The sequence below is a fragment of the Ambystoma mexicanum genome, chromosome 6p, assembly GCF_040938575.1.
Source record: "Ambystoma mexicanum isolate Mex_15411 chromosome 6p, UKY_AmexF1_1, whole genome shotgun sequence".
Lineage (NCBI taxonomy): Eukaryota > Metazoa > Chordata > Amphibia > Caudata > Ambystomatidae > Ambystoma > Ambystoma mexicanum.
The window spans coordinates 1204469653-1204496667 of NC_090935.1; the positions used below are offsets into that span (position 1 = coordinate 1204469653).

Here is a 27015-nt window from a genome sequence, read left to right on the forward strand (position 1 = left end):
GGTGATATCATCGGCGTATAGCATTCTCGAGACTGGTGTGTTGCCAATTTTCGAAGGAAACGATCGAGTCTGCTTGGTTGCTTCTTTTATGTCACCCAGAAAAGCAATGAATAATTCGGGGGCCAACGGGCACCCCTGTTTCACTCCTCGGTTGGTTGAGATCTCTTCCGAGAGTAGGCCCTGATGGTCTAGTTTGACCCTCATGGTTGTTCCTTTGTGGAGAGCTTTTATTGGAGCAAGGATGTTCGGGGGACAGTCCCATGTTTTTAACTTCTCCCATAGCATTTCTCTGTCCACCATGTCGAATGCTTGCGATAGGTCGATGAAAACGAGAAAAGTTCTCGAGGATCCTTGCAGAGACTTACTTTTAGTTATGCTAAGTAGCATGATGTTAACTGTGGCCGTTTGTTTTTTTTTTAATCCTGCTTGAAATGGATCAGCGCAGGGGGCGCTCTTTGCCCAGTTTTTAAATCTCTTTAGGAGCAGGGAACTGTATATTTTCCCGATTGTGTCCAACAGGGCAATTGGCCTGTAGTTGCGTGGATCCGACTTTGCGCCTTTTTTATAGATGGGTACCACTATAGCTGAGGTCCAGGACCTCGGGATGGATCTGGTATTTGAACATTTTCTGAGCACCTGGCTTATAAAAGGCACCCAGTTTTCGGCGTATGTTTTCAGATCGGTGTTTGTGATCCCGTCTGGTCCAGGTGCTCTGGAAGCTTTGAGTTTTCTCAACAAGTCATGGATGTCTTCTTTATCGGACACGTCAATCCACTCTGTTTCGGTTTCCTCATGGTTTGTAGGGTTCGCCTTTGATGGTGCTCGAAACAGATCAGTGAAGTGCGTTATCCAATTTTCTTCGCTTACTGCGTTACAAGTGGTGTTTGAGTTAGTCGTGCACACTTGATTTAGCAGTTTCCAAAAGTCTCTGGCATCTTTTCCCGCCCCTTTTTTCAGCATTGTTTCAGAGTCTTTTTGATACAAATTTATTCAATGGTTTTTTATCCAGGCTTTATATTTTTTCGTTTCTGCTTTCAGTTCTTCTTGCAGTGCTGTCGAGTTGTTTCTTTTCGTCCACCTTTTTAGCTTTCGTATTATGGCCCTTCTGGCCACCACCTGTTTGTCAAATTGGTGCAATTTGGCCGAGTCCGTCTCCCGTTTCTTGTTCAGGATGATTTTGAAAGGGCTTAGCAGGGGTTGGTAATCTATTGTTGAATTGCAGAAAGAGTATTTCGAAGTTAGTTGGTCGATTCTTTCTTCGGTTAGCCTTAGGCGGGTTCCTTGATTGTTACTTTCGACCGTATGCCTCATCCTCCTTTTGTCTTTACAGCTTGAGTTCCACGTCGCTTGTAGTAAGTTATGGTCGCTTGCTTCTGTTTTAATCACCTCAAATGAGGACATCACTTTCTGCATTTCTGCAGATGTGAAGATGTAGTCTATTGTCGCAGACTTTTTCATTCTTTTCCACGTCAGAGGTCTATTTGTAGCAGGAAAGTCCTTAGCCATGTTGCTGAATCCTCTGGAAGCCATAAGGTCGTTCCATTGGGCTCCCTTTCTTCCTTTGTGCTCTTCCTTATAGACTCACTCGACCATTCCCTTCCGGTCAGACAATTGGCGTTTAAGTCTCCACAGATTATTATGTGAACTGTGTTTTCCTCCACAAATAGGGTGTCTATTGATTTTTCAATCAGTTTGAGAAACTTTGCGTCAGAGATTACTAGGGAATTCCAGTATACAACAATCACTGCGAGCTTGGCCTTCTGAGGGTCTTCTTTTGGTTGTATTTTTGACGCACGGGGGCTTACCCATTCCAAGGATACTACCAGATGGTGTTTGGATGATTCCAGGACTTTCGTAATGCTAATTCCTCTCCCTGCACGAACCGCTAATAGAATTCCAGACGATGGCCTGCCCAAGCGGCTTTTCACTGCCGGGGAGAGAACAATTTCAAAGCCGTCCAAAGACGGTACCTCCGTGAGCCAAGTTTCTTGTAGGGCCAAGATATCAAACAGCCCTAAGTTGATTCCTCCTTTTTGTGTTAAGTGTTTGAATCCGCACATATTCCAAGAGCCCAGCTTTAGGGTGATTTCGTTTGCTGTGCCCATGGTGTCTCGAGGCAGCTGTTTAGGCCCTGCTAGTTGCTATTTTTGTGGTGGTTTGAGAAGGGCTTTCGGTAGCCAGGACCACAGTTGATTCCTCATGCTTTGGCTGTCCTGGGATTCAACAGGCGCGCTGGTTCTTTGTTGGATGGAATTCTGAGTCGTCGGTTTCTCTGATGCTTTCGAGACGCAGGGAGGACTGGGAGAGGTTATCTGCCACTTTTGCTCCTTCATCTTTTCTGTTCCCTCTCTTGATTCGGTTTCTCTTCCCTCCGCGTGGGAAGTGGGTTCGCAGTCTCGTTCTCTCCTCAGATTTTGCCTAGGTGTTTCAAGCGATGCGTACTCCCTTCGGTTTTCCAAGTTGGTTCTTTCGTAGTTTGAGGTTTGGTGTCGGTTTAGCGGAGACACTCGCTTCTGTTTTCTCCAACGCGGGGTACAAGTCGAGGTCTCGTAGTCCCGTCTCTTTGGTTTTAAGCGGTCTCGGGATTTCGGGTGCGGGCTTCTAATTGTTTCTCTCTCCCTTGCTGCTTCACTGTTGGACTCCGACCAGTTTAGTATCCTGATTCCGGATTTATGTAGTTCTCGCCTGGTGTCCTCAAGGTCTTTAATCACGAATGACGCTTTTAGATGTAGGTAGGCTTTTGCTGTTGATTTTTTGTGATACGGTTCAACCAGTGCCAGGTCATCTGACCTCAAACTTTTTAGCGTGGTAGTTTTGCCGAAGATTCTGAGTATCGTGTTTCTGCTTAAGGTTATGTGCTCAGTGTTCCCGGATTTCTGTTCCAGTTTGTAGATTGTTGTTTTTGACTCTTGTCTATGTTTTTTCTGTCTTATGAGTGAATTGAGTTCTGTCAGCCTTCTCTGGGCTCCTGGGCGTTCGCATGACCTTGGGCTATTTCCCACTCCTCGAGTTATTTTTGTAACCTCCGCAGGGAGAACTTCTTTTTTTCCTATTGGCTGTTTCCAATAACTCAGTTCCTTTGATCCTCCCCGGGTTCTTCTCTCTGTTCTCAGTGCTTTGCTCAAGGGCAGGTGGTGCCCGGGTATTCTTTGACCACTTTCCTCCGCCTGTCGCTTTGGGGGCAGGATTCTTTTGTCTGTAGTTAAGTCATTTTGAATGCTTTCGTCCGGTGTATCAAGATGCTGAGAAATGTTCATAGAGGTCTTGTCCCTTAGAAAGTCATCCACGGATTTCGGTGAGATTGGTAGTGGCTGAGTGACAGACATTTTTTTCATTGGCCAGGGAAGATTTGAGACTTGTTCCACTTTCTGAAGGATGTTGTAGAGCGATCTCCCCTTGGTTTTTCTGTCTCTTTTCTCGAATTGGACTCGGCGGGGCTCCGAGAGTTAGGACTGTTTCTTCTTGGTCCGCTCTCAGGGATGTTGGGTTTGTAGACATAGACTTTGGTGGAGTGTCCAGCTTTGTGGCCCTTGAGATGTTAGCGCCTTCTGCTGGCCCTTTGGGGGCTTTTAATGCAGATATCCGAGACGAGCAAGGTTTTGGTTTAGAGGGAAAAGCGGAAAAGAGCGGAAAGTGGCCCTCCCGGGATCGATTTAAGGCAGAAGACAAACTTTCTCCCGTGGACATCGGATGGCAGCATGGTTCAGTTTGGGTAACTTTGTTTCTTCTTGAAATGAGCACTGCAGGTTTTAGGATTTGTCCCTCCTTTTCCTGTCCCCTTGAAGGGGAAGAGCAACCTGGTGCGCCCGAGTGGGCGTGTTCCTAGTGCTGTAATATATCCTTCAAGGAATAGTAGCTTAGTGTGTGTCATTGCTAATAGCGTGGTCTGGTCTTTCAGTGAGTCGCTTAATGCTTCATAAAGTTTACAGAAGGGGGCGAGCGCTATTGTTATTGCTGACATAAAAGCCAGAGTGTTGTGTTTTTTCCCTGGGGTCTCGTTTTTGCTGGGGGCAGAAGCCTCACTGCTCCTTCTGGCTTTGTTTGGGGTAGCGAGGGTCTCATCCAATGAAAATTGTTGGGACGGGTTGTATCCCTTATATGGGCGTGGATTTGGCCAATTCTGAGGAGCAGGCTTCTTTTGTTTATCATTTGGGGAAGCCTGTGTGGAGGAGTTTGCTCCCTTAGTCTGCGACCCAACGGCCACTAGGCTTGTGGGCGATGCTTCCTTCTGTGGCTCAGTTCTGAGTTTGTTGCTATTTACTGGTTCTGACCATTTTGAGTTTGTAGTGAGACTGATAGTTGGACTCGTATTTCCCGGGGATGTCTGCTCAGAGATGTCCGGGCTTTGTATTGTTTTCAATGGGCTTAAAGTCCGGGCGGTTTTGTCGCTCTGTAGTTCTATTCCCAAGTCATCTGCTGGTGTGTCGCTTGTATTATCATGGCTCTCAGTCGGCAAAGCCTTCTTCATTTTTCGAGGGGTTATGAGGACGAGGGTGCCATTCCGATGCCGCCCCTTCATTTCGCTGATTTGCTGCTCCGGAGTGGCAGAACTGCCTAGTACACTTACTACCATGGGACCCTTCGGGATAGTTCCCAGCCCTGTTTCGTGGCTGGTTGGTGTCGGAATAGGATGCCGATTCTCGAAATGAAGGGCGGCCGGAGGGTTATCTCGCCCTGCAGGTTTCCCACTTGCCGAGTCTGCTTCGGTTATTCTCGTCTTGGGAGTTGGAGCAAGATCTATAAGTGCTTCTAGAATTTCGGCGTCAGAGATTTCATCATCTGTGACGAGTTTTTTTTTTTTGCCCAGACGGTTGAAGAAGTCTTTTACCGACATGCCCTGGTTATTTTTGCACGTTGTAGTTTTTACTAGTCCCCTCTTTCTTGCTTTATTAAAGAAGATGGAATTTTTTCTTTGGTTTTGTTGTGAGCTTTTCATGTTAAGCTCGTGCAGATGGGCACTTGGAGATGTTTCTTTATTTTTAGATGTTGCACTTCTTTTTTTTTTGTTTCTTTTTTGGGCTTTTATTTTTGCGCCACAGACCATTTTTCTGCATGCGAGGTGTCGTCACTCTTGCCGGTGGTGTTGTGGGTTGAACGGGGCAATTTTGTGTCTCCGTGTCTGCCCATTCCTCTGCTGGTGCTGAAGGGGGAGAGCCGCCTGCTTCCCACGGCTCTCCGAGGCTGTGGCTCTCCGATGTTGTTCCAAGTCTCGCCACTGGTGGAGCCTCGTCGAGTGGCTCCCCGAACGTTCCCTTGGCAACTCTCACTAGTCCGCACTCCGCCGAGGGCGGACATAGGATCGGGAGCTCCTCCTCGCACACCGCCAGATCAACGCGGCGCTCATACGGCACCACGGCCCCGCAGATGGGCTTTCCGGAAGGCAGGTAGGAGCTGCCTTGTCTGGTGCTGTGGGCGAGATTTTGTGTTCCAGGTGGCCGCCCTGTTTTGGGCTCTCGCGGCTGCATGCGCCGCTCTCCCCTTCTTCGTCTTCCGCCTCCCCTGTCAGCACTTCGGCCGGCAGTGGGCGGCGGGCCACGATCGAGGGGCGAGCTGGCGGAATCCGCGAATTCTGCTGCTCGAGCAAGCCCGACGGAAGAGGCTTGCAGTCTGCATTGGGTCTGTGGTTAGCCACCCTGATTTGGGTGTGGAGGGGCACAGAGTTTAGGTTGCTCCCTGAAAGTCCGATGCTATCGTGTCCCTTTAGGGCTATGGAAATGGTTGGTTGGAAATCGGCGGAGTCCGTTGCAGCTTGGAGCATGGGACTGAAGCCCCCCTCTAAGAGTTCCGCTGCTCGAAGAGGGGGCTCGGGCTCAGGGGTGGCTTTCCAAACTGTGGTCCCCCCCTAGGGGTTGGCCCTATTTTGGGTGTGCGGTCTTGGGAAAATGAAGGGAGATTGGGCGCTTGGCCTCCCAGGTACTGGGTTGAGTTCGCCCTTTGTGGTGATTAGTGGTTTTGAGCTTCTTAGGAGTCTCTTCTTCCCCTCTCCCGCCCTGCAGTGGGTCTGTTGAAGGTCGACTGGCTGCTGTGTAGCAGGATCCATCTCTTCCATGCAGGATTGCCGGGACTTGCAGGGACTGCAAGGACTGCGACTCCCTCAGCGACTGGCTCCGCGGCTGCTCCGCGGCTGGAGGGTGGTTTTGTAGCACTTCCCTCTTCAATGGAGGGTGTAGAAAGACTGGAAACAGGACCAGAGTGGAGGGTAGACTGCAAGGACTGCGACTCCCTCAGCGACTGGCTCCGCGGCCGCTCCGCGGCTGGAGGGTGGTTTTGTAGCACTTCCCTCTTCAATGGAGGGTGTAGAACGACTGGAAACAGGACCAGAGTGGAGGGTAGACTGCAAGGACTGGCTTATCACTTTGCGAAAAAGGAATGGTCCTCCCATATCTCCAAGACAAGAAAGTGTGCACAAGAAAGAGAGACATTTGGGGAGAACAAACCTCTGAAGCCAGGAAGCCCAAACTCCTGTATGAATCTGCGCTCTGGGAATGGGGGAATTGTAATTGAAACTTGAACTACTATAAAAGAGAGAAGAAGAGAGGAGATTCAGGAAAGGGAGATTCAGGAACCCTCCAATAGGGAGAAAAGGAACCTAAATAGACATACTGACCAGGAAGAATAGGGACCAGGGAAGTACCAGTTCCTTAAAAGAACTGCAAAACTTGATACAGTGGATGACAAGAGATTATTTGCATATGGTCTACTGAAAGGAGTGAGAAGAAACTTGGGATGAAACATGAGCACCAGGAGAACAGAGTTATTCTCCTAGCCTTATTTAAAATAGTGGTAGGGTGAGATTACTTACATTTGAAGAGATGAAATTGAGTGATAGATCTTGGTCTGCCTATTCCTCAGATTCCTCCTCCCTTTGGGAACAATGCATGCTCTCAGCCCTCCTAAAAGCTATATTCGTTATGCCCTGCAGCCTGAAATTGGCAGCTGCCAATGCCCTGGTTGATTTAGTGGAGAAGGGGAAGAGGAGTTGGCAAACTCATGCACGGCTGATCTGGCTCAGCACACAATTGCCACTCAAATCTCAGCTGCACTTAAACTAACAACGGTTGTTGGATTGCTAATGCTGTTCATCACTTCCCTTACCAGCTGGCACCAACAATCAATGTTCTTTCTGCTCTGCTTTATCTACCTCCATTCGGCATACGGCATACGATCCAGAGCTGCAGCTTCAGTCACCATTTTTGAAATTACAGCTCTGCTTGTGTAATTCCACTTCCTTCACAGCCAACTGCTGATCATGTTGAGGCCATAAGTGCGGTGTGCGCCGGCATGCAATGCGTTCTCATCCAGCACTCGCTGACTGCTTCGGGCCTGTGTGCGATGCTAGTTGCTGTGTGTTACCTCCCCATTTTGCATCCGCGCTCTGAGCGCGTTGTGCCTGCTCTCCCCTCCCCTCCCACTTCCTGGTCCTCCTCTTCCTCCCGCCTCCCTGCCCGCCCACCCCCCCTCTGATTGGCTGTCCGGCTGCCTCCCTTCTGGGCTACTCGACGCCCGCTCCCCCTGCTCGCTGCTTTGTTGAGCTGAGCGTGGGTGAGCGGTCGCCGGTAGCCCTGCTGAAAGTATAGGCCTAGGAAGCCCTGCCTGGCCCTAGCGGGCCTCCGTGAGTAGCAAGTGTTTATTTTTCCTTGGATGCCTTTTGCATCCGCGCTCTGAGCGCGTTGTTGTGCCTGCTCTCCCCTCCCCTCCCACTTCCTGGTCCTCCTCTCCCTCCCGCATCGTCTGTCTTCCCCCCCTCCACTCCCTCCTACTCCATGGTGCTCTCTATCTCGCCTATCTTCTCTAACTGCTTCTCCATCGACTATCCTGCTCTCCTCACTAAATCTGGTAGGAAAAAGTTTAAAAAGGACATCCTGGTCTCCAACCCAGGCCTCCCTATCGCTGACACCTATACCAGTGCCTGCTCCAAGGAAACTCTTACTGACATCCTCTTTTTTGTGCCTTCGCCTGACCTATGGACCCTTCATAATGGTCTCTGTGCTCTCTCCTTTCTCCTCTTCTCCCATTAATGGTGGCACCCGTTGGGATGTCCTCCTGGCCCCCTTCTGCTCCTCTAAGGCCATCATTAATGTCTAGGCCAACCTTCACCTCTTTGATAGACGCTTCCCTCGCCTCATCAACTTCCTTTCCTCTCCCGCTGTCCCCCCTCCTCTGTCCTCGGCTACCTTGCCTCTACCCTCCCTCCCTCCCTGCCCCCTCTAGTGCTCCTTCTTCACCTCCTTCTTCTACACCTCCGCAGGGCGTACCTCTGATCTGTACCCTCCCCCCGGAAGTCCTTCAAGGCTGGCAACCTTCTCCACATTGCCACTCTTAACTCTCGCTCTGCCATCAAGCATTCTCTGATATCTGTCACCTTCTTGAGGAACTGGACCTTGACGTCCTCGGTCTCACTGAGACATGGTTCACAGCCAGCTCTGTCACCAGCTTTGACACACTCCTTCCGGACGGTTACAAGATCTTCTCCGTGCCCAGGCCCAACCGTGCAGGTAGGGGTGTTGCCCTTATCTTCCCTGAGTGGATTCCTGCCACTGTCACTCCTACGCAGACCTACTCCTCTTTTGAATGTCTTGTCTGCCGACTCTCTCTCTCTCCTAGCCATTCCCTTACTGTGGCTACTATCTATCGGCCACCTGGTCAAATTTCCTCCTTACTCTCTGAGTGGGCTGACCTCTCCTCCTCACTCTTGTCCTCAACCACTCAACTCCTCTTTCTTGGTGACTTCAACATCCACCTTGATGCCTCCTGTCCCCCCACTGGACTCTTTCGTGACCTCTGCGGCTCTCTCTCACTCTCTATTCTCCCGTCTGGGCCTACTCATTCTGCAGGGCACACTCTTGATGCTCTGATTTCTTCTGACCTTCCCCTCTCTGTCCCTCTCTCCACTCCTCTCTCCTGGAGTGATCACTTTCTCCTATCCTCCCACCTCACCCTCCCTACCCCACAGGCAAAGCCACCCTCATCATTGCCACCCACCTTCTCGGTCATCCGACCCATGAAGCGCGTGTCAGTTGAGGCTTTCGCTGCCACCTTCTCGCCCCCCCCGCTCCCCCTTCGGCTGACTCCCACCCTGACACAGCCCTCTCCATGCTCCACTCTGCTATATCTGATACTCTTGATATCCTTGCCCCTGTCATGAGAATCCGCCTGAAGCCCAAAGCCAAATGTAACTCCTGGTATGACTCGGATCTCGTCACCCTAAAACGCAAGTGCAGGGTGGCTGAGAGGAAATGGCGTGCTTCATGTTCATCCTCTGATAAACTGGCCTGCCGCCTGCTCCAAAGGCAATACCGTCTCTTCGTTCTCACCAAAAAGAGAGCCCTTATCCAAGCCCGCATCTCTGCGGCATCCAACAACTCGGCTGAACTCTTTAAAATCTGCAAGGAGCTTGCCAACCCTGCTGCAGTCTCTACCTCTCCTGTCCCCTCCCAGGCCCTCTGCACTGCACTGGCCTCTCACTTCATCTCAAAAACTCAGGACATCCTGTCCTCACTCTCCTCCTATCATCTCCCTTCTTCCTCTGGCCCTTCTGCAGCCACCCCTCCTCCCTCCTTCTCTGCCTTTCCACTTTTTTCTGCTGACGAGGTTTCCAGACAAGTCTGATCTATGAAAGTCTCGTCTAAACAGTTTCACCCCTGTTCCTCCAAAACTATCAAGGACCACATCGACTCCCTGGCTCCTGCCCTGGCGGACTTTTGCAACCACTCCTTCGCCTCTGGAGTCTTCCCTTCCCCCCTCAAGCACTCCCTTGTGCACCCTCTTCTTAAGAAACCCTCCTCCGACCCTTCCTGCCCGGCTAACTATCGCCCAATCTCCATCACTCCCTTCCTGGGCAAGCTCCTGGAGAAACTGGCCATCTCCCAGCTTAACCTCCATGCCGAAACTGTTGGTAGTCTCCATGACCATCAATCTGGCTTCAGAGCGGCCAGAAGCACGGAAACTGCTCTCCTGAACATCCGTGAGGACCTGCTCTTGAACCTCGACTCCAACACTCCGTGTGTTCTCATTCTGCTCGATCTCTCTTCTGCCTTTGACACTGTCAACCATGCCATCCTGCTCAACCGTCTCCGTGATGACCTGGCTATCACTGGTCAGGCTCTGGCGTGGCTGACCTCTTTCCTTTCAAATCGACCCTCCCAGGTCCAACTTGGGTCCTTCCTCTCTGACATCTTTTTCTCCACCTGTGGTGTTCCCCAGGGATCTAATCTCTCCCCCTGGCTGTTCAACCAGTATCTGGCACTCCTTGCCCACCGCATCGCCGCTCTCTGCCCCTACTTTCAGTGCTATGCGGACGACACCCAGCTCATTTTCAGGCTACCCTCGGCCTCCTCCTTTCCTTCCCTCATCTCTGACTGTCTGTCTGCCATCCAGGAATGGTGTGCCGCCAATGACCTCTGCCTTAATGCTAGTAAGACTGAGATTCTACTCATCGGCACACCCACTCCCTCCTTCCCTGTAGCTCTCTGGCCATCCTCGCTTGGCCCTCCTCCTGCTCCTACCGGCAAAGCAAAAAACCTCGGGGTCATCTTCGACTCCACACTCTCCTTCTCCCCTCATATATCTGACGTCTCTAAGAAGTCACACTACCAGCTGCACCTCCTCAGAGGTATTCTTCCCTTCCTCTCCTTCCCCAGAAGCTCACTGTCTCCCGAGCCCTGGTTCTCTCGAAGCTGGACTACTGTAACAGCCTCTATCTTAATCTGCCTGCCTCCACTCTCCGCCCCCTGCAACTCATCCAGAACAGAACTGCGAGACTTGTCCTTGGCCTCAAGCCCAGGGACCGTATCTCTCCAGGACTGAAATCTCTACACTGGCTCCCAGTGGTTGCGAGGATTAAGTTCAAAACCCTCTGCATTGTCCACAAGGCCTTCTGGGGCCTGGGGCCTAAATACCTTCAACTCGCTCTTCCTAAATATCTTCCTTCCCGAGCCCTTCGCTCATCCATCTCCAACTCCCTCAGGGTCAGCCGCTTCTCGAAGCAACGAGTCGGGGGTCGATCTCTCGCCGTGGCAGGGGCCTCCCTCTGGAACAGCCTTCCTGCCTCCCTGAAACTTGAGGAGAACCATCTCCGGTTCCGGAAGCACCTCAAAACCTTCCTCTTTGCTTCTGCTTTCTCTCTCCCTCTGCCCTGCTAAAGTCTCGACATGAATCTGCACCGAATCTGCAACTGGGCCACTCTCACCGACCTCGGTCCTGGTCCCAGCCACTCTCCTCTTGCACTGCCTCCCTGGCAACCCCTGCACTGAGGGACTGTCTCTGCATCCCTACAGCCCCCTTTTTCCCAGCACTTGTCTGCACTTACCTTGCACTTGCCACCAGCTGGCCCTATTTATTTACTTATTCTACTTACTTGTACTGCACTTCCCCCTTCCCCTTGCACTTTTCCCTTCCCCCTACCCCTGCACTTGCGCGGTCTAAATGTCACCTGGCCTAGTAGGATCGTTGTCTGTCTTCCCCTTGTTCCCCTCCCCCCTGCCTCGTCGCTCCTTGAAACACTTGTGTATAGGCGCGTTACAAATGCCATATCATATATCATATCATATCATTGGTGCTCATTTGGAAAGCCCTGCTGTGGGCATAGCACAACTCGTGGGTTTCCGTGCTCGTGCCGCGATGCTCATGCCAATATGCTCAAAGATGTGTGGACTCCTGTCTCCCCACATGTCCAGCTTGCTCCCCTTACCTGATCCAACTGCGGTGAATCTGGCCCACCGGAAACATGTGGAGTAAAGTAAACAATGACTGATTTTAGATCACAAACGCTGCCATACACAATAACAGACAATCAACTTAAACACAAATTCAACACGAAGAGACAAAATGGATTACTTAATTGCCAAAGACTAGCGATGAAAGGGGACTGGACATCAGCAGGATATGAGGTGCAGAGGATCTTGGCCTAGGCTTGGCCAGAGGCAGTAAACATCTTCGCTGAGAAAAAAAGATGAGTATTGCTCCAAATTGTATGTCTTTTTGAAGATGTGGTATTTTGGGTGTTTTGTTTAAATATTTGAAACTTTGTGAGCTTGTGAAGAGTTCTAACTAAAGTAATTTAAGCATATGTCTCAGCTCCATTCTTGTCATAGATTTCAAAAAGAAATCTTTTTTTAAAAATGTTTTTAATTTGCTTAAATCGTTTAATACAAAAACTTTTAGCAAAAGGCATCAGATCCATACCTCGATCCCACCTCCCACAAATATCACATTAATTTGCATTTCATCCAAAGAAAGAGAAAAACCTTAAGAGCGCTTCTCAGGCTTCAGGCCAAGAACGTATTCCAGTAATTTGATCATAGCAATTGACAGTTTAATTTTGTCCCCTCTTAAAAGCCGCCCACACTTCTTTGTAGCCGGTAAGGAGGGGGAGGATTCCACAATATTTGATAGATGGAGAGATCTCAATTCAGTTAAGCCAGAACTTTGAGTTCAAAGATGCTTGAGTGTTTCCTACACATCTGGTCCCTTACAAAACCTGCATTGAGGGAATTCCGAACTATGTCCCACTCTTGTCATGATCATTTCCATTGTCGGATATAGATTGAATCTGACCCTCATCAGCTGGGCTCTGAAGTACCGGTCCGGAAAGAGTTTGATATAGTCTGGGATATGACTATATGATCTTATCTCCAGAGCTAACTGGCTAAACATCTTCAGGTTATTAGCATCTTGACAGTTCTTAATCCAGTTTCTCTCGCATAACCTTTTCTTAAACTTTGCTGAATTAGTTAATAGTTCTTCTATTGAGGACCCCAGATCTTCCACAAGGACCTCACTTTGCTGTTTTCTGACATTATTTCTCTCTTTATTAGTCTGAAGATCTGCAGGGAATTAGGGTCAGAGTACTTTCAAAATAGATTCAACATTTTACCCAACACTTTTTTTTCTGAAAACACCTGTCAAGTAGCAGCCACAGAGTCGCAGGGATGGTTAACAGGACATCCGCCCCGTAAGTCACCGTAGGCACTGCTTTAGACTTATGAAATTCAATCAAAGGCATTAAGGAAAAGCCACAGAATCTCTGGATCAGAATTTTTGCTCAGGATTCTCATTTTTTGTTTGAGTTTGGGATGTTTTAGCAGTGGCCCCATTTTACCTATTGGGACTCCTAGATATTTGAAGGTGTCTACAACTTTGATTTCTGACTCCCCAGATGCCGAGAAAACAAGAGTTTCTTTAAGTTGATTTGTAGGACGTGTTAGTCAGAATCATGTGCAGTGCCCTTAGGGACCACTACACACAATTAAGACTACAAGTGATAATACAAGTTCACCTTTGGTATAAGCCTGTACTACTGTGTTAAAGTGGTAGCAGTAGCGGAGAAGCCAGGCCATTCTCAAGATTATATGAGCAGTAGCAGAGATTATACAAAGGGACCACAATTACTGTGACTCAAGCAAACACTGTCTCAAGGAATCAGGTAAAAAATATAAGTACATTTATTTTTAAACCCTCTGTTATAAAACACTTCACTTCTATATATTCAAAAGCACACATAAAATACACTAAACAACCAATTCCACTTGTGCCAGTAAATTCAAGCTAAGTACATTAGGATTTAACAGACCGGTGTTGCGATACTAACGCGTAACCGTGGATAGAAATGCTAACGAAGTTAAAACACACTTTGTACTTAAGAATTTCAAATAAGGGAAAAGTGAATAAAAATAAAAGGAAATACTTTTTCAAGGCAAGGAGACTCAAGGACGTGTTCAAAGATACAGATTAAAGTCGATAGGCCTGCGCCAGTGTCAATGGAGCAGATGCTGAGTTGCCGAGGATCACACGTTGAACAGTTCGAGATTCGAGATGCCAAGAGTTCGTAAGATTGTCCAATGGGAGGAAAAGTTATAAGAAGGAGGGAAGAAAGAACAAATCTTTGTGGAGGAAAAGGATTCACCCCGATTCCGGCTGATCAGATGGAGAGAATGACCACGTGTGCACTGTCCTTATTCCGTTGGAGAAAAGCTGGTGCCACGGCAGTGGTCCTGGTAGTTCCTGCAGACTCACGGTTCCTGCGGCTTCAGTCGTGGGGACAAGAAGGAGGACGTTTGGAGCGATCTGTACTGTATTCAGAACAACGATGAATAAAAGGTGCGCTCCTTTAAATCAGGAGAGGGCTCTTCTAGTGGCTATCCGGACCACTACATCACAGCAGTGATTTCGACCCAGGAGAGGATTCTCTGACTGAAGAAAAGACGAGCTGGTTGATCCTACCAGGCTCAAGGGAAGAAGACTCCGGGCTGGATCTTCTCTTGTCGTTGAAGGGTAGATAGCTCAGGACTGCAGCAGGGCTTCACCGGGACTCGGGGTTGCAGCAGCTGTCCTCTTCTCCGCTTCTCTTTGGTTCCTTGCAGTTCCTGTGGTGATTCTGCCTTCTAGCCCAAGAGTCCTGCCTTTTATGCCAAAATCCCCCATTCACACAGCCTGGCTGTCAATCCCTCAGCAGGGGGGTTGTCCAGCCGGACAACCACCTCAGCCAGTCAACACAAAGTGCAATTCGGGTCTCCAAGGAGACCCTGTGCAGGGGGTGACTACACCCCCCCCTCACATTCAGCCCACCTAGATACCCAGCCGCCAAAGGAGGGCTTCTGGTCAGAAGCCTGCCAAAGGTCGGCGAACAAAGGAGGCAAACCTGGTTTGCCGTGCAAAGAAAGACCCAAGAAGGAAGGATGTTAACAAAAAGAAATGGCGATTAAACCCAACAGGAGCCGAAATAAAAAGTATTTCGGCAAGCGGGTTTAAAGTTCGAGGCTACTAAAATAGCCTAAGACAATACCACGTTATGTAATCTAATCGCGGTAGGAAAATTAGGTTAGATACCACTGCCACCAGCCAAGTCCTAATGTTAATAGAGCGGAACAATGCTCCAGGAGGTACAGATAAAAAGGGCTAAGAATTAACTCTTTCCAATACTCCATGTAAGATGGGGGTGTACTGGATCTGTGTGGTTAAATGACTATGTAAAGTTAATGGCAACTTTACCCTTTTCTGGGGGACAGTAGTCATCCCCAGAAATGGATTAGGTGGGAAGTCTAAAAGACAAACCTGTGTCACTGCACTGAAGGTGCTGTGTAACACACAAAAGAGTGGGACTACTGAAGTGGTGTACTCCAGAGTCCACAATCACAAAAACAGATGAAATGCACATGGCAAAACATAGGTAAGAGTGGGGGGAAAAGCTCACACTCTTACCAAGTGGAAAAAATAAACTCCAGAAATCCAGCAAAGCTGCTGGTGGACTCACTAGGTAAGGGAAATTAGCCATAGAAGGAGAATTCGCCCTATCAGGCCGTTTTGTTTGGTATATTCAGTCAGCTTGTTTAGCTGCCTCTGTAACCCTATTGATGTTGAGTCAATCTGAGCCGAATCATCTGCATACAAGAGCCGATTTACCTCTGTTCCTCCGATTCTTGTTGGAAAACACCTGATGGTAGCCTGGGAGGGGCCCACATCTGAGATGTTTAAGTTGAATAGAGCTGGTGCCAGGTTAGAAATTAGTTTCCAAATCTAATGCAACACATTAAAAATGATTAATTACGTAACAAGTTTCCTGAAAATCAGAATATTTACATAAAGTTCCAGAATCAATTAAGTATATGTACTCCTCATAGGAGAGCCAATGATGAGCAATTATTTAAAGCCAAGGTGATTAACATTTCATCTGGCAATAAAAGATGCAAACATATTGGTCTTAGTTGTGGAAACCCTTATGTTTTAAAAGTGGCATGCCTTGGAATATCTTTCAAATCCTGCCAGACCTGCAATATCAATGCAATAACAGATATATTTACAAACTCTAATTAATATTGTGCATGCATGGACTGAGTAGTGTTGGAAACCTGGGCATATTCTCACTTCTAATCCCCTTGGTTCCTCTATGCAGGTGGCCAGGGAAAGGCCATCGCTTTTGGATCCTGACCCTGGGGGTGGAGAAACGAGGGAGGATCACCTGGGTGGAGGGTCTCTGGCGATTGGGAGAGAGATGCTCTCCGGAGAGACGCGGTAGCCCATATTTTTCCTTCTGGAAGAAACCCTATTCCAGAAGTGGTTATGGGATATTGTTCCCCATGTACCATTGACCCAGAAAATGACAGGAGATATAAGCCTATACATGTTAGAAGGAGGAAGAAAGTAGACATAAGGGTGAACTGGGCGAGACATGGTATCCCCCTTTTCCTAGTGACAGTCAACCTAACCCTCCCCCAACATCCATAGGCTGTTACAAGCCAGTTCCCCTCCTTATTCCACACACCTGACAGTACTGAGATGAAGACAAGGCAGCTAAGAGTGATGAAGATTACCCCTCTTCACCACGTAGGTACTGGGACGAGGAGGCTGCATCGTGAACACTGGTAAGGCCAGGCATGTCTGCCTAACTCTGGTCCGGCAGATCCAGTTGACCAGGCACACCTGCAGCCTGTTAGAAGACTGCAGGTACATAAAATTAGAGGGGAGAATCAGGGAGAGAGCAGAGATCCCGTAAGAGAGCCCCCAAGGAGAAACGTGAAGAAGAAGCAGGGAGGCCGGCAGGGCAGAGGCCAGCTGGAGACTCGCTCTTCATGCGAGCAGCCGAGGTGGGACCGGACGCTGGCAGACCTGGACCACAGAGGACACCACCTGCGTCTGTGTGAAAGCCGAAGGGCGAGCAGGGTTTGCATTTGTGGTGTTCCCTGAGGGGCTCTGAAACGAACTGCAGACAAGAGTACAGACTGCTGGTGAGTGTCGGAGGGACACGAAGATGCCAGGGAGCACCAAAACAGACTGCATGCAAGGGCCAGTCCATATACTGAATACCAAACTATATGAAAACTTTACATTGCTCGGAAACCCAGTGGAATACTGAATACCGACCTATATGAAACTTTTACACTGATACCTATTGAACATCGCGTTACAGGGAAACTTCCCATTGAAGTAACTGAGCACATTGAACATCGAACATGTAAACGCTTTCATTATGAGACAATGCGAGTGTGCAGTAAAACTTGAATTTAATTAAGCAACATAGGAACTGAAACCCAAATCATAGTAAACCTATGTTGCACACCAAGTTATATTTTACCTTACAGTTGACTACCGTAAAGGCTAAAGAAAATGTGACCAATGAACTTTAATGAGTGAATGCAGTGTGGCAAGGCAACAAATTCGACAAAGGGTGTGTGATAGATGGTGGCAGGGCCACGAGGCAACCAAGGAGAATCCAAAGGAATATAAGATTGCATCCTAAAGCTAGGAGGCCAGTACAGAAGAGTCAAGTAAAAATAACTTGGAGCCAGTGCCAAGGAACGTGTTTAGGTCTGAGGAGTCCAGGGACCCTGCTTGCGTGACCTGTGATGGGTGGACTGTGTGGTCTGACCACTGCTCCTAGACCACAGGATCCTGAAAGCCTAAGGACACCACAAAACAAGCTCAACAAAACAACTGAATCACTTTTAAAAGACTAAAGCAAGTGAAGTCTTGGGGAAGGGAATCACACGACTTGACAAAAACTGGACTTGTTGTCTTGAGACCCTTTTTGTTTTGGATTGTGCATCTTAAAACTTACTTGGGGAAGGGAACCCCAAGGATTGGTCATGAACTATATTGCCTTGAACTGGAGAAGGTAACCTTTGAGAGGTTACATGTCTTTATACCGAATACGTTTATAACGAATGCTGCTGTATCTAACATTTTAGCTTGAAAACCTTTATATCGAATGCAAACCCCTGTTTCCCACCCCTAAAAATCCATCCCGACCATTTCCCCAAAAATATTTAAAGGTTTTCAAGATAAAAGTTTCGATATGAATGTCATTCAATATAAAATATTTGGTATAAACACTGTATACCCCTTTGAGACTTTTCTTTCCCAGAACCTTCTTATGCTTGGGGAAGGAGATCTGAAAGAAAGCTGTGAGCTGGAAGAAGCTCAGAACTTTGAGTTGACCACTGTTTCTTTTGAGTTTGACATCCCTACACATTATTCTATTATAGTTGTGAGGGCCAAGATAGGTTTTGGATAAAGACAGACTTTTAAGTTGAACTCTTTGACACAGACTTTCCTTAGTTTCGTTCAGGTACGGAAAACCCTACTTTAGCATAGGACAAGTTAGGACTTCAACGATCCTGACATTTTAGTTAAATAAATACCTTTTGTTTAAACTTAAAGTCTGTTGTCTGAGTCATACTTCATGGTGCCTTCACAGTAGCTAAAACCGTCATCCAACAAGTTGCAGTGTGGACATTGGGGGGGGTCTGATGTGGAGTAGTTTGACATACTGACTGGCGTCATATAACATCTTTATTGTACCACACCATTTCTAGGCCATATGGATACTTTTTATTGTGCTAACATACTTCTTACAGGTCTTGGTGGCCGCTCTGGGAACTTTTCAAAGAGAAAGCAGAATTTGGCCTCCCTCTAGGAAGGCAGACTACTTAGTTCTTAGTACACACTAATCTAACAGCTGTTCCAGTTCCCACCAGCCGCAGACCGCCTTCACCACCAGACGTGAATGGCAAACTCCTGCAGATTGACCTCCAGGTGATTGGAATGAACCTGGTGAACTGCTTCAGTCTAAATGGCGGCTGCTGACAGTGCACTTAGTGGATACAGACATTTCTGAAGTGACCCTCGACTGCAGGGTTGAGTACCTTGAAAATGGTAATCAACCCTTCTAGAAAGTTATTTACTCTGCTAGTGTTCGAGTGGATTTAACTGGGCCTAAGTGGGACTTGTATTCTTATTCTACCTTTCCTGTAAATCAGACACAAACCGATCAGATTACCAGAGATTACATTTCAATGAGACAGAAAGGGCAATGGCAATCACTATGGTCAAGCCCTGCCCACTTCCACAAGGCTGTGTTGATATGGAGATGGATCTGCCTCAAACGAACAATATGGCTTCATACTTCTTTAACTTACACAGGTGAATTGCTGCATATCTTCTCCCATTGTTAATCCATTTCCCTATTATGTGCATTCAGTATTTCAATAAACCAAAAAACATTTTTAATATTCTTATTTGTAGCTGTATTTACATGTACAACACGTAAGCTTATAATACTTCAGCTATTCATAATTAACTTTCTCAAGTACTCTTGTTTTTTTCTTCTATTTATGTGATAGGAATCACTTTTCTAGAAGCTCCATTGCTGCTGGTGGCCAGAAGGGAAAGTCCTATTATACCATGACCTTTACTGTGACCTTCTCCCACAGGGATGACGTGTGCTATTTTGCTTACCACTACCCCTACACATACTCTACTCTGAAGGTGAGATTGGGGGGAACTATTGATATAATCTCTGTGACCTCTTATTATGCTATAGTTACCATCACGTGTGAAATGCTGTTTCATAGGAATATCGTGGTATTGATTTTGACAGCACCATGTGCCTCTGTAGTGTCATGGATGAAATTAGCATTGCTCCCAAATGCTGCCTTGATTGTGCCAGATTACAGAGCCTTTTTATCGCTCTCTATACCTCTGCCCTAGGAAGACTTATCTCATCCTTTGACGTTCACTACCATCTACACTTAAATAATGTTCTGATTGCCCCCTTCACCTCAGTCATCTCGGAACGGGTTACCTACTGTCTCACTACAATTCATCACAGGGTGGCTCTCCGCTGCCTCATGCTGAACTCTACAAAAATAAATGGAAGTCATCTTTCTTCCAGCTTCTAATGCCATCCCTCCCCCTCTTCCCTCACCTACCCGCCTGACCTTCTTGCTCTCTCATCCATGGCTCACAATCTTGGGATCCTCCTTGATAGCGACCTATGACTGCAACAGTTCACCACTACCACTATCACTTGTATTAAACTCCTCAACATCCGGAAAACTCATAATTTTCTTACTAATCACTCTACAAAACTCCACTCTCGTACTCTGCAAACTTGACTACTTCTCAAGCCTATTGTTTGTCCATCCTATCTACTCCTTCCTTCCTCCCTCTAGACAAAGGCCTCAACTTTGCTACTCATACTCTTTACAATCTACCCAGATCCTCTCCCACTTCTACCTACCGATAACATGCTGGTTGGTTCTCCATGCACAACCACTCTCTTTTCAAATTCTTTGTCGTAGTCTACAAAACTAGCAATGTTCTTGCTCCTCAGTACCTGTCTGATTTTATATCACTTTACTCACCATCTTAATTCCGCTGATCCTCCTCTGCACTCAACCTCATCGTCCCTGTGCCTCCTCACTGTTCTGCTCTTTCTCCCTACGTGCCCTGCTCCACTGGAAGCCACTTCCCATAACAATCAAAAGCCAGCCCAACTCTGAATCACTTGAAAGCGTGGCTTAAACTTCACTTACTTGCTAAAGAGAGAGCTCCCTTTGTCTTCTCTCCTATCCCTTCCTGACCCCGCCACTGCCGTCAGTGACACTTCATAATGTAATTTTGTATGGTTAATTAGTACTCGTCTTTAGTTGTAAGCAATTGCTCCTTTAGGTTAATCTTACCTTTGTAAGTCACCTATTTTCTTATATATTTAAATATTCCCTTCTGGTTTTGTTTTGTCACTGGTATATGTTACACTCTCAAAAAGTAGCTCTCCACGTGTCCTCAATTCTGTGGTATTGTACAGTCACCCTTTGTGGGAATGCCTTTACCATCTGTAAATGTGTTATTGTAAGTCATTTATGTTCGAAATTGACATACCTGTTCAAATAAATGCAAAATACAATATGGTGCCCAGCACAATGTTGCAACAGTCTCAGGGCATCCTCCATCTTGTAGCTTTGCACAGGGGCAAAATCACCAGGTAGAATACTTTTCGTTCCAGTTTTCGCACCTTCCAAGCCTCTACTTAAGGACTCTAGGCCAGCTCCAGGCAGACAGCATTGAGATTGTCATGTGGCCAGGCCCTGCCACTCAGTTGCTACGCCACTACCGGTTTTCATGCAGACGGCATTGAGTAGGCTTCTGTTCACGTGACTAGGTCCTGCCACTCAATTGTTCCGTCCACCACCAGTTTTCATGCCTTCTTGCATCTACATAAGGACTAAAGGCCAGCTCCAGGCACACAACATTAAGTAGGCTGCTGGTCACGTGTTTAGGCCCTGCCACTCAGTTGCTCCGCCCACCACCAGTTACTGTGCCTTCCTGGAATCTACATAAGGGGAGAGTATTTATAAAGTGGCCTGACAGCATTTCTCCTAGTCCAAGTGCATGAAGTGTTACAGTTGCGACCAAGCTAGGGCGGGGGGATGAATAAAGAGGGGGGGACAGGACAGACAAACTTACTAGACCTAGTACATTTAGATCATGTATGCGTACAGATGGAGCTGCGAGGAGGGGGTCTGGGGGAAACAAACGCATCCAGGCCAGCAGGGCCCTGGGTTAAGTGCAGAGAGGTTGCCCTGCTCATGGAGCTGAAAGTGCAGTAATGCTGAACATAGTGCAGCGGCCCGGAGGCAAGTGCAAAAGACTGGCGGGGGACCCTGAGACCTGTAAGGCTCTGGAGGTGAACCAGGCAACCAGTCATCAAAAACTGAACTGAGTTAGGGAGGAGAAGGAGAAAGGAGGGTGAACAGAAAGAGAACAGAGGTTAGCAGGGGAGAGGGAAAGAGGAGGAGGAGGAGAAAAGGAAGGTCTTGAGGAGTTTCCAGAACTTAAGCTGCTCCGGCTCAAGACTGAGAGAGGCAGGGAGGCTGTTCCAGAGGGAGGCACCTGTAGAGGATAAAGATCTACCCTCAAATCTCTGTTTGTAAAAGCGGCTCACCCGCAGAGAGTTGTAGGGCGAACGGTGGGCTCTAGAGGGGAGAGTATTTAGGAAGAGGGCAATGTAGATAGTGCGGGCCCCGACTCCAGAAGCCCTTTGGATTATGCAGAGGATCTTGAACTTGATCCTCGCATCCACGGGGAGTCAGGGGAGGGATTCCAGCGCTGGAGAGATGCGGTCCCAGGGTTGGAGGCCAAGGATAGGTCTTGTGTTTCTGTTCTGGATGGTTGTAGAGGACGGAGGGTAGAAGTAGGAAGATTGAGAAAGAGGCTGTTGCAATAGTCCTTGCAGAAGTCTATCCGCTGCTGCTGTTATACTATTGTCAGTATTTTACGTATTTAGAGATTGGTTAAGGCGTGCCTACTAGATAAGTGGCAGCATATGATGATACTAACTCTTATATGAACTATAGGTATATATGTTCCCTTAACCTATCCCTCCACCCAATAGGTTTTTTCCGTTTGCCAGGTTGGATGATGTCATAGCTGATGTACATCGAGGTATAAAGCCTTTTGCGTAATTGAAATGCGTTGAGTGTGTGAGCTACAATCTATTTGTTCACTAGGTTTCACTACTTTATTGAACTGAAATAAAGTAGTATTTTGCCATATTCTTTGAGTCAGGGTATTTGGGTTGAGATAATTTATTTGGTAATCCTATTCGACACTTGGAAGGCTCCAGGTGCTACTGCACCGCTGGAATCGGGAAGGAAATGCAGTCAGCTCTGGGAGAACGTCCACAAACTACTGGGTGCCAGCAGACCTCTCCGGTGTAGCAGTGTGGCAGCAGGAGCGCTCGAGACCCGTGGGAAAGTGCAGAACTTATGCAGTGGGAAGCGAAGGTACAGGACGTTGGAGGCCGGTGGCAAGCTTTAAGAATGGGGCCGGCGTGACCGAAGTAAACGGTTGTGAGAGACTTGTGTCGTAGAGGAAGCACTGCTGGGTGTGCGTGAGCCACATAAGACTGCTGGGAGAACTCTGCGAGAGACTGCACGGGAAGGAAGAAACGTGTGGTGGCGGAGGACCTCACAAGGAGCCATAAGTCCTACCGGTGAGTGAAACCAGAAGGGAGAACACCGGGCTGGCAGGCGGTTATAGAAAAAAGGTATTGGACATTGATATAAACAGGAAATACTCATTGCTATGTGAACTGTAAAGTTTAAAGCAGATATACAGCATTTTGAATACCGAACAAAACGAAAGCAAGTTTGTGAACACTCTGTCATCTTGAGATGAGTGAAAAGAAAGAATGTGAATCTTACTGAAAGGAAGTATATGAACTGTGCTGAAACAATGAACTGCATTAACTGAAAATAAGTACTAGCAAAGCCAAGAGAGCACAAAGAGTTGTATGTGTGATATGAGAAATACAGCGTTGGCCAAAGCCAATAAAGGTCAAGGAACTGTATGTTATAAGGAAACGGGCATCGGCAAGAGCAAAGGGAACACAAGAAAGTGTAACAAGTGCATGGTGGCCAGCCAAGCAACCATACAGCGTCAGGAGAGTGTGGCAATGTGAATTAAGCAGGTCTCTCTGCTAAGGAGAAGCAGTAGACTTGTGTTAATGGAAAATCAGTAAAAAAGGGTACTGGTTGCGTGACCTGTAATGGGTGGACCGTGTGGTCCGACAACTGCGCCTAGACCGGGTGCCCATGAATGCAAAAGCCACTAAAAATGCCTATAAAAAAGTTTGTGTTGTGCAATGACCTTTTTGGTGATTTTGACATCAAGTGTTACTTTGAAAGCTGAAAGATTTGAACTCTACGGAAAGGAAACCTCCTTTGGTGTTTGAAAATCTGGACGATTTGAACACTTGGGGAAGGGAACCTCCTGTGCTTTTTTTTAAAATTTGTTTATGGTTCATCAAAACCTTTACAAAAAAAGGGTGAATTCCATAAAATTACAATAAAACATAAAACAAGTTCATTAGTACTTTGCAATCACCGTGTTTTTTTTACAGATCTTTACTACTGTGTGCAAACAAAATTGATTTATACACATAATATAAAATCCCTATATGGTAACATTTTAAAATTATAGAGATTCTAAGAAGCTCATATCAAAAGATGTGCTGACCTTCGCAGAACTAACATTGTGAAACATAAAAATAAAATAAAAGCAATTTTGTAAACAAACATAAAATAAACTTTCTTTCATGGCAGAATTAAGATACAGTTAATAACAACTGAGTTGAGGATGATGGAGAATCAATGTCATACACATGCAAAAACGTCATAGAGCGTATATTGAAAGCTCCTTTTCAATGTATTTCAGTAATCGCACCAATGCAAATATTAACAGGTGATGATTGCCCAGCAGCATCCTATCCCAGAAAATCGTAGTACCTCAAAACTGATAAATTTTAGCAATAAGTTTGTGCGTATCATTTTAAAGTGAGAACATTCTAATACAAGATGTTTTAAGGTTTCAAACTTGGCACTGCATAGGAGAAATCGACATTTTAATTCATCTCCAGATTTATTAGAGCAGTGCCAGTGAAAAATTCTTTCCCTAGTATGATATTGATTTAATTTAAATCGCATATAATAAGTGTGAAAAATACTGCAAGGGAATATTTCTAAATAATTACACTGCGGAACACGTTTCCTTGTGTATTTGGTGTATTCACTGTAAGTGGTATAGTTTTTAAGTTCCGTGTTCATCCAGTTTTGTTTGACTAATTTCTTTTTAACATAAGCTGGTCTAGTTCGCAGATAATTTTCACTTAAGTCCAGTATAGACATTGTTCTTACTATTTCCTCCTGATATAGTTTAATGGAACGTGGACCATTAGATACTAGCATTGCTTGAAAATCCAAATACAATGAGTTTTTTGGAGGGTCGATCATTTTGGCATAATTTGAAAGATTGCCCCACTTTTTTCGGCACGAAAGGGAGACCAGCCCAAACTTGTGCCGAATAACTTCTTAATGCTTAGTGTACACTGTCCATCTTAAAGAATCACAAGGTGAAAAGTCATCAAGATAACATGTGAGAAGCCTTACGTTTAGCTAGACAATACCAAATTAATTTCTTCTAAAAAGAATGTTAGGGCAAAGGTTAGCTTTTTTTCCTCTCCTTCTAACATTTTTTTCCACCAGGTGTCTCCATTTCTGGTTGGGTAAAGTTCAATGTCCTTACCCATACATTTTGTTCGGAGAGATCTCAATTTCGGGCAGAAGATCACAAGATGTTTCAACGTCTCCTCGTCCTTTAAGCAAAATCAGCAAGTTAAGTCTTCAGGTTCGCCTATCTTTTTTCTCCTGTTGTGGACTTCCTTTGTTTCAAACAGGTTCAACCTGAGTTTAAGAAAGCTTCTCCTTCGACTTTTGCAAGGAAATATCAGAAGGTATTTTGGAATCTCGTTACGTGCTTTCTCCTCTGCTGGATATGTCCGCATACATGCGTGTTGTGCTCTTTTCTCAACTGTTTCGTTCCAGTCGAGAACCCACAATGTTTTTTTTACCGCTTCTGGATTTGTTATTAGTGTTTTCTTATCAGTTCCGAGTTGGGCCAAGGTCTTTTCACAGTTTTTTAACCATTTTTCAAGAACTCCTTCTGGATTTTGCAGAGTCGGTATGTTTAGAATCTCAAATTCCTTTAAGTTATCCGCTCCTATTGCTTTCCTAAATAGGGTTAGGGTGTTCCATATGACTCTGGCATTGATTGAAGTCAGGCCCAATTTGCATCGAATGCAAGTTGTTGGTGTACTTTGTGGGAGCTGTAAGATTCTTTCCCAGAAGATATTTTCACATTGTGGCCATAGCGAATGGGGACATCCAAGCATTGCCTCTGCCTGTGGATCAAGCCCGGGATTACTTTTGTTCTGTAAAAGGTCACTATTGATTTTATCGAAAATTTCCCAAACCTTTTCTGTAACACAGCTCCTTGTCCTGCCAAGGCTTTACATATCATTTTTATGTTTAGTACCATTGGCTCTTCATTAATGTTTGAGTTTATGAGTGTGCCAAGATACGGAGCTTGCGTTAAAACATTAAGCATTTCACTTCCAAGTTTCCATTGGAGCTCTTTCCTGTTCCAACTCATAGCGCCTTTTAGATGTCTTATCTGCAGATTTTTTTTTTTGTATTGATCTCCAGCCCATTTTCGTCAATATATTTTTTCAACGCTGTTAGTTTTCTGTGGAGACCTATCGGAATCCGGTCTAAGAGAACAATATCGTCTGCATATAGCAGGCAATTCACTTGATTTCCATTAATTCTCGGGGGGAAGCATGTGGGTTCCTCCATTGCATTGCCCACATCTGCTATGAATGCGTTAAACAATGTTGAACCCAACGGGTACCCCTGTTTTATCCCTCAAGAGGTTTTTATTGGACATGAGAATGAACCCACTGTATCTAGTCTAATTTGGATCTGTGTAGGACCTTAATAGCCATTATCAAGCTTACAGGACACTTTCAGGACATCAGCTTGGACCACAGCCATTCTCTATGCCATCAAAAGCGTGTGCAAGATCGACAAATGCCAGATAGACTGCTGTTCTTTTTCTTATAGCTTCCATCTTTATTATATTCAACAAGAACAAGTTCAGCCCACAGCCTACTCCTCTTACGAAGCCTGTCTGCCGTGGATCAAACCAGCCTGTTTTTTTGGTCCACGCGTTTAGTTGATTAAGGATTTGCATTGCGAAGATCTTTCCCAACACGTCCAATAAGGCCATGGGTCTGTAGTTTTTAAGTTCTCATCTCAAGCCTTTTTTAAAGATGGGTACAATTATTGCTGACCTCCACGATACCGGTATTCTTCTTGTTTTTATAATTATCTCAAAAGAGCATTTCACAAATTTCGACCATTCACTAGGGTGATTTTTTAGCATTTGGTTTGTTAACCCATCGGGGCCAGGGGCCCGGGAAGAACTTATTCGCTTGATTTTTCTTCTATGTCCTCTCTCGAGATCTCGATGTTCCATTCTTCCAATTGTGGTAACGCTGGTTCAGTGCTTGCACCTTGCTTTTTAAAGAGCTCCATATAATGTTCAACCCATTGTGTTTCTTTTACCATATTACTTTGGATTTCACATTGTGATGTTTCCATCTTGTTTATAAGAGTCCAAACATTTTTGGTGTTTTTATTTCTCAGAAAGGCCAACATTTTTTCTGCATCTTGTTGTTCCATAATTGTTTTGTGACTACGTATCCAATTTCTGTATTTCATTTTTAAACGTTTTTTCCTTACTATTTCCCCAATGCTCTTATATTTTTACGTAGTTCCCTCTCCTTTTGCCACAATTACTGCGTCATATGCGTGTTTCTTTTGGAAGTTTTTACCAGATTTG

At 46.3% G+C, this 27015-nt stretch overlaps 1 protein-coding gene across 4 annotated transcripts in view; it reads left to right on the plus strand.

Moving 5' to 3' along the window:
• Nucleotides 1–27015, plus strand: part of AGTPBP1 (ATP/GTP binding carboxypeptidase 1) — a 2604148-nt gene that overhangs the window by 1953384 nt on the left and 623749 nt on the right. For all 4 annotated transcript variants that reach the window (XM_069625853.1, XM_069625856.1, XM_069625854.1 and 1 more), the window contains one exon: nt 19116–19260. In XM_069625853.1, coding sequence (XP_069481954.1) covers nt 19116–19260 — 145 coding nt within the window. The remainder of the gene's footprint in view (nt 1–19115; nt 19261–27015) is intronic.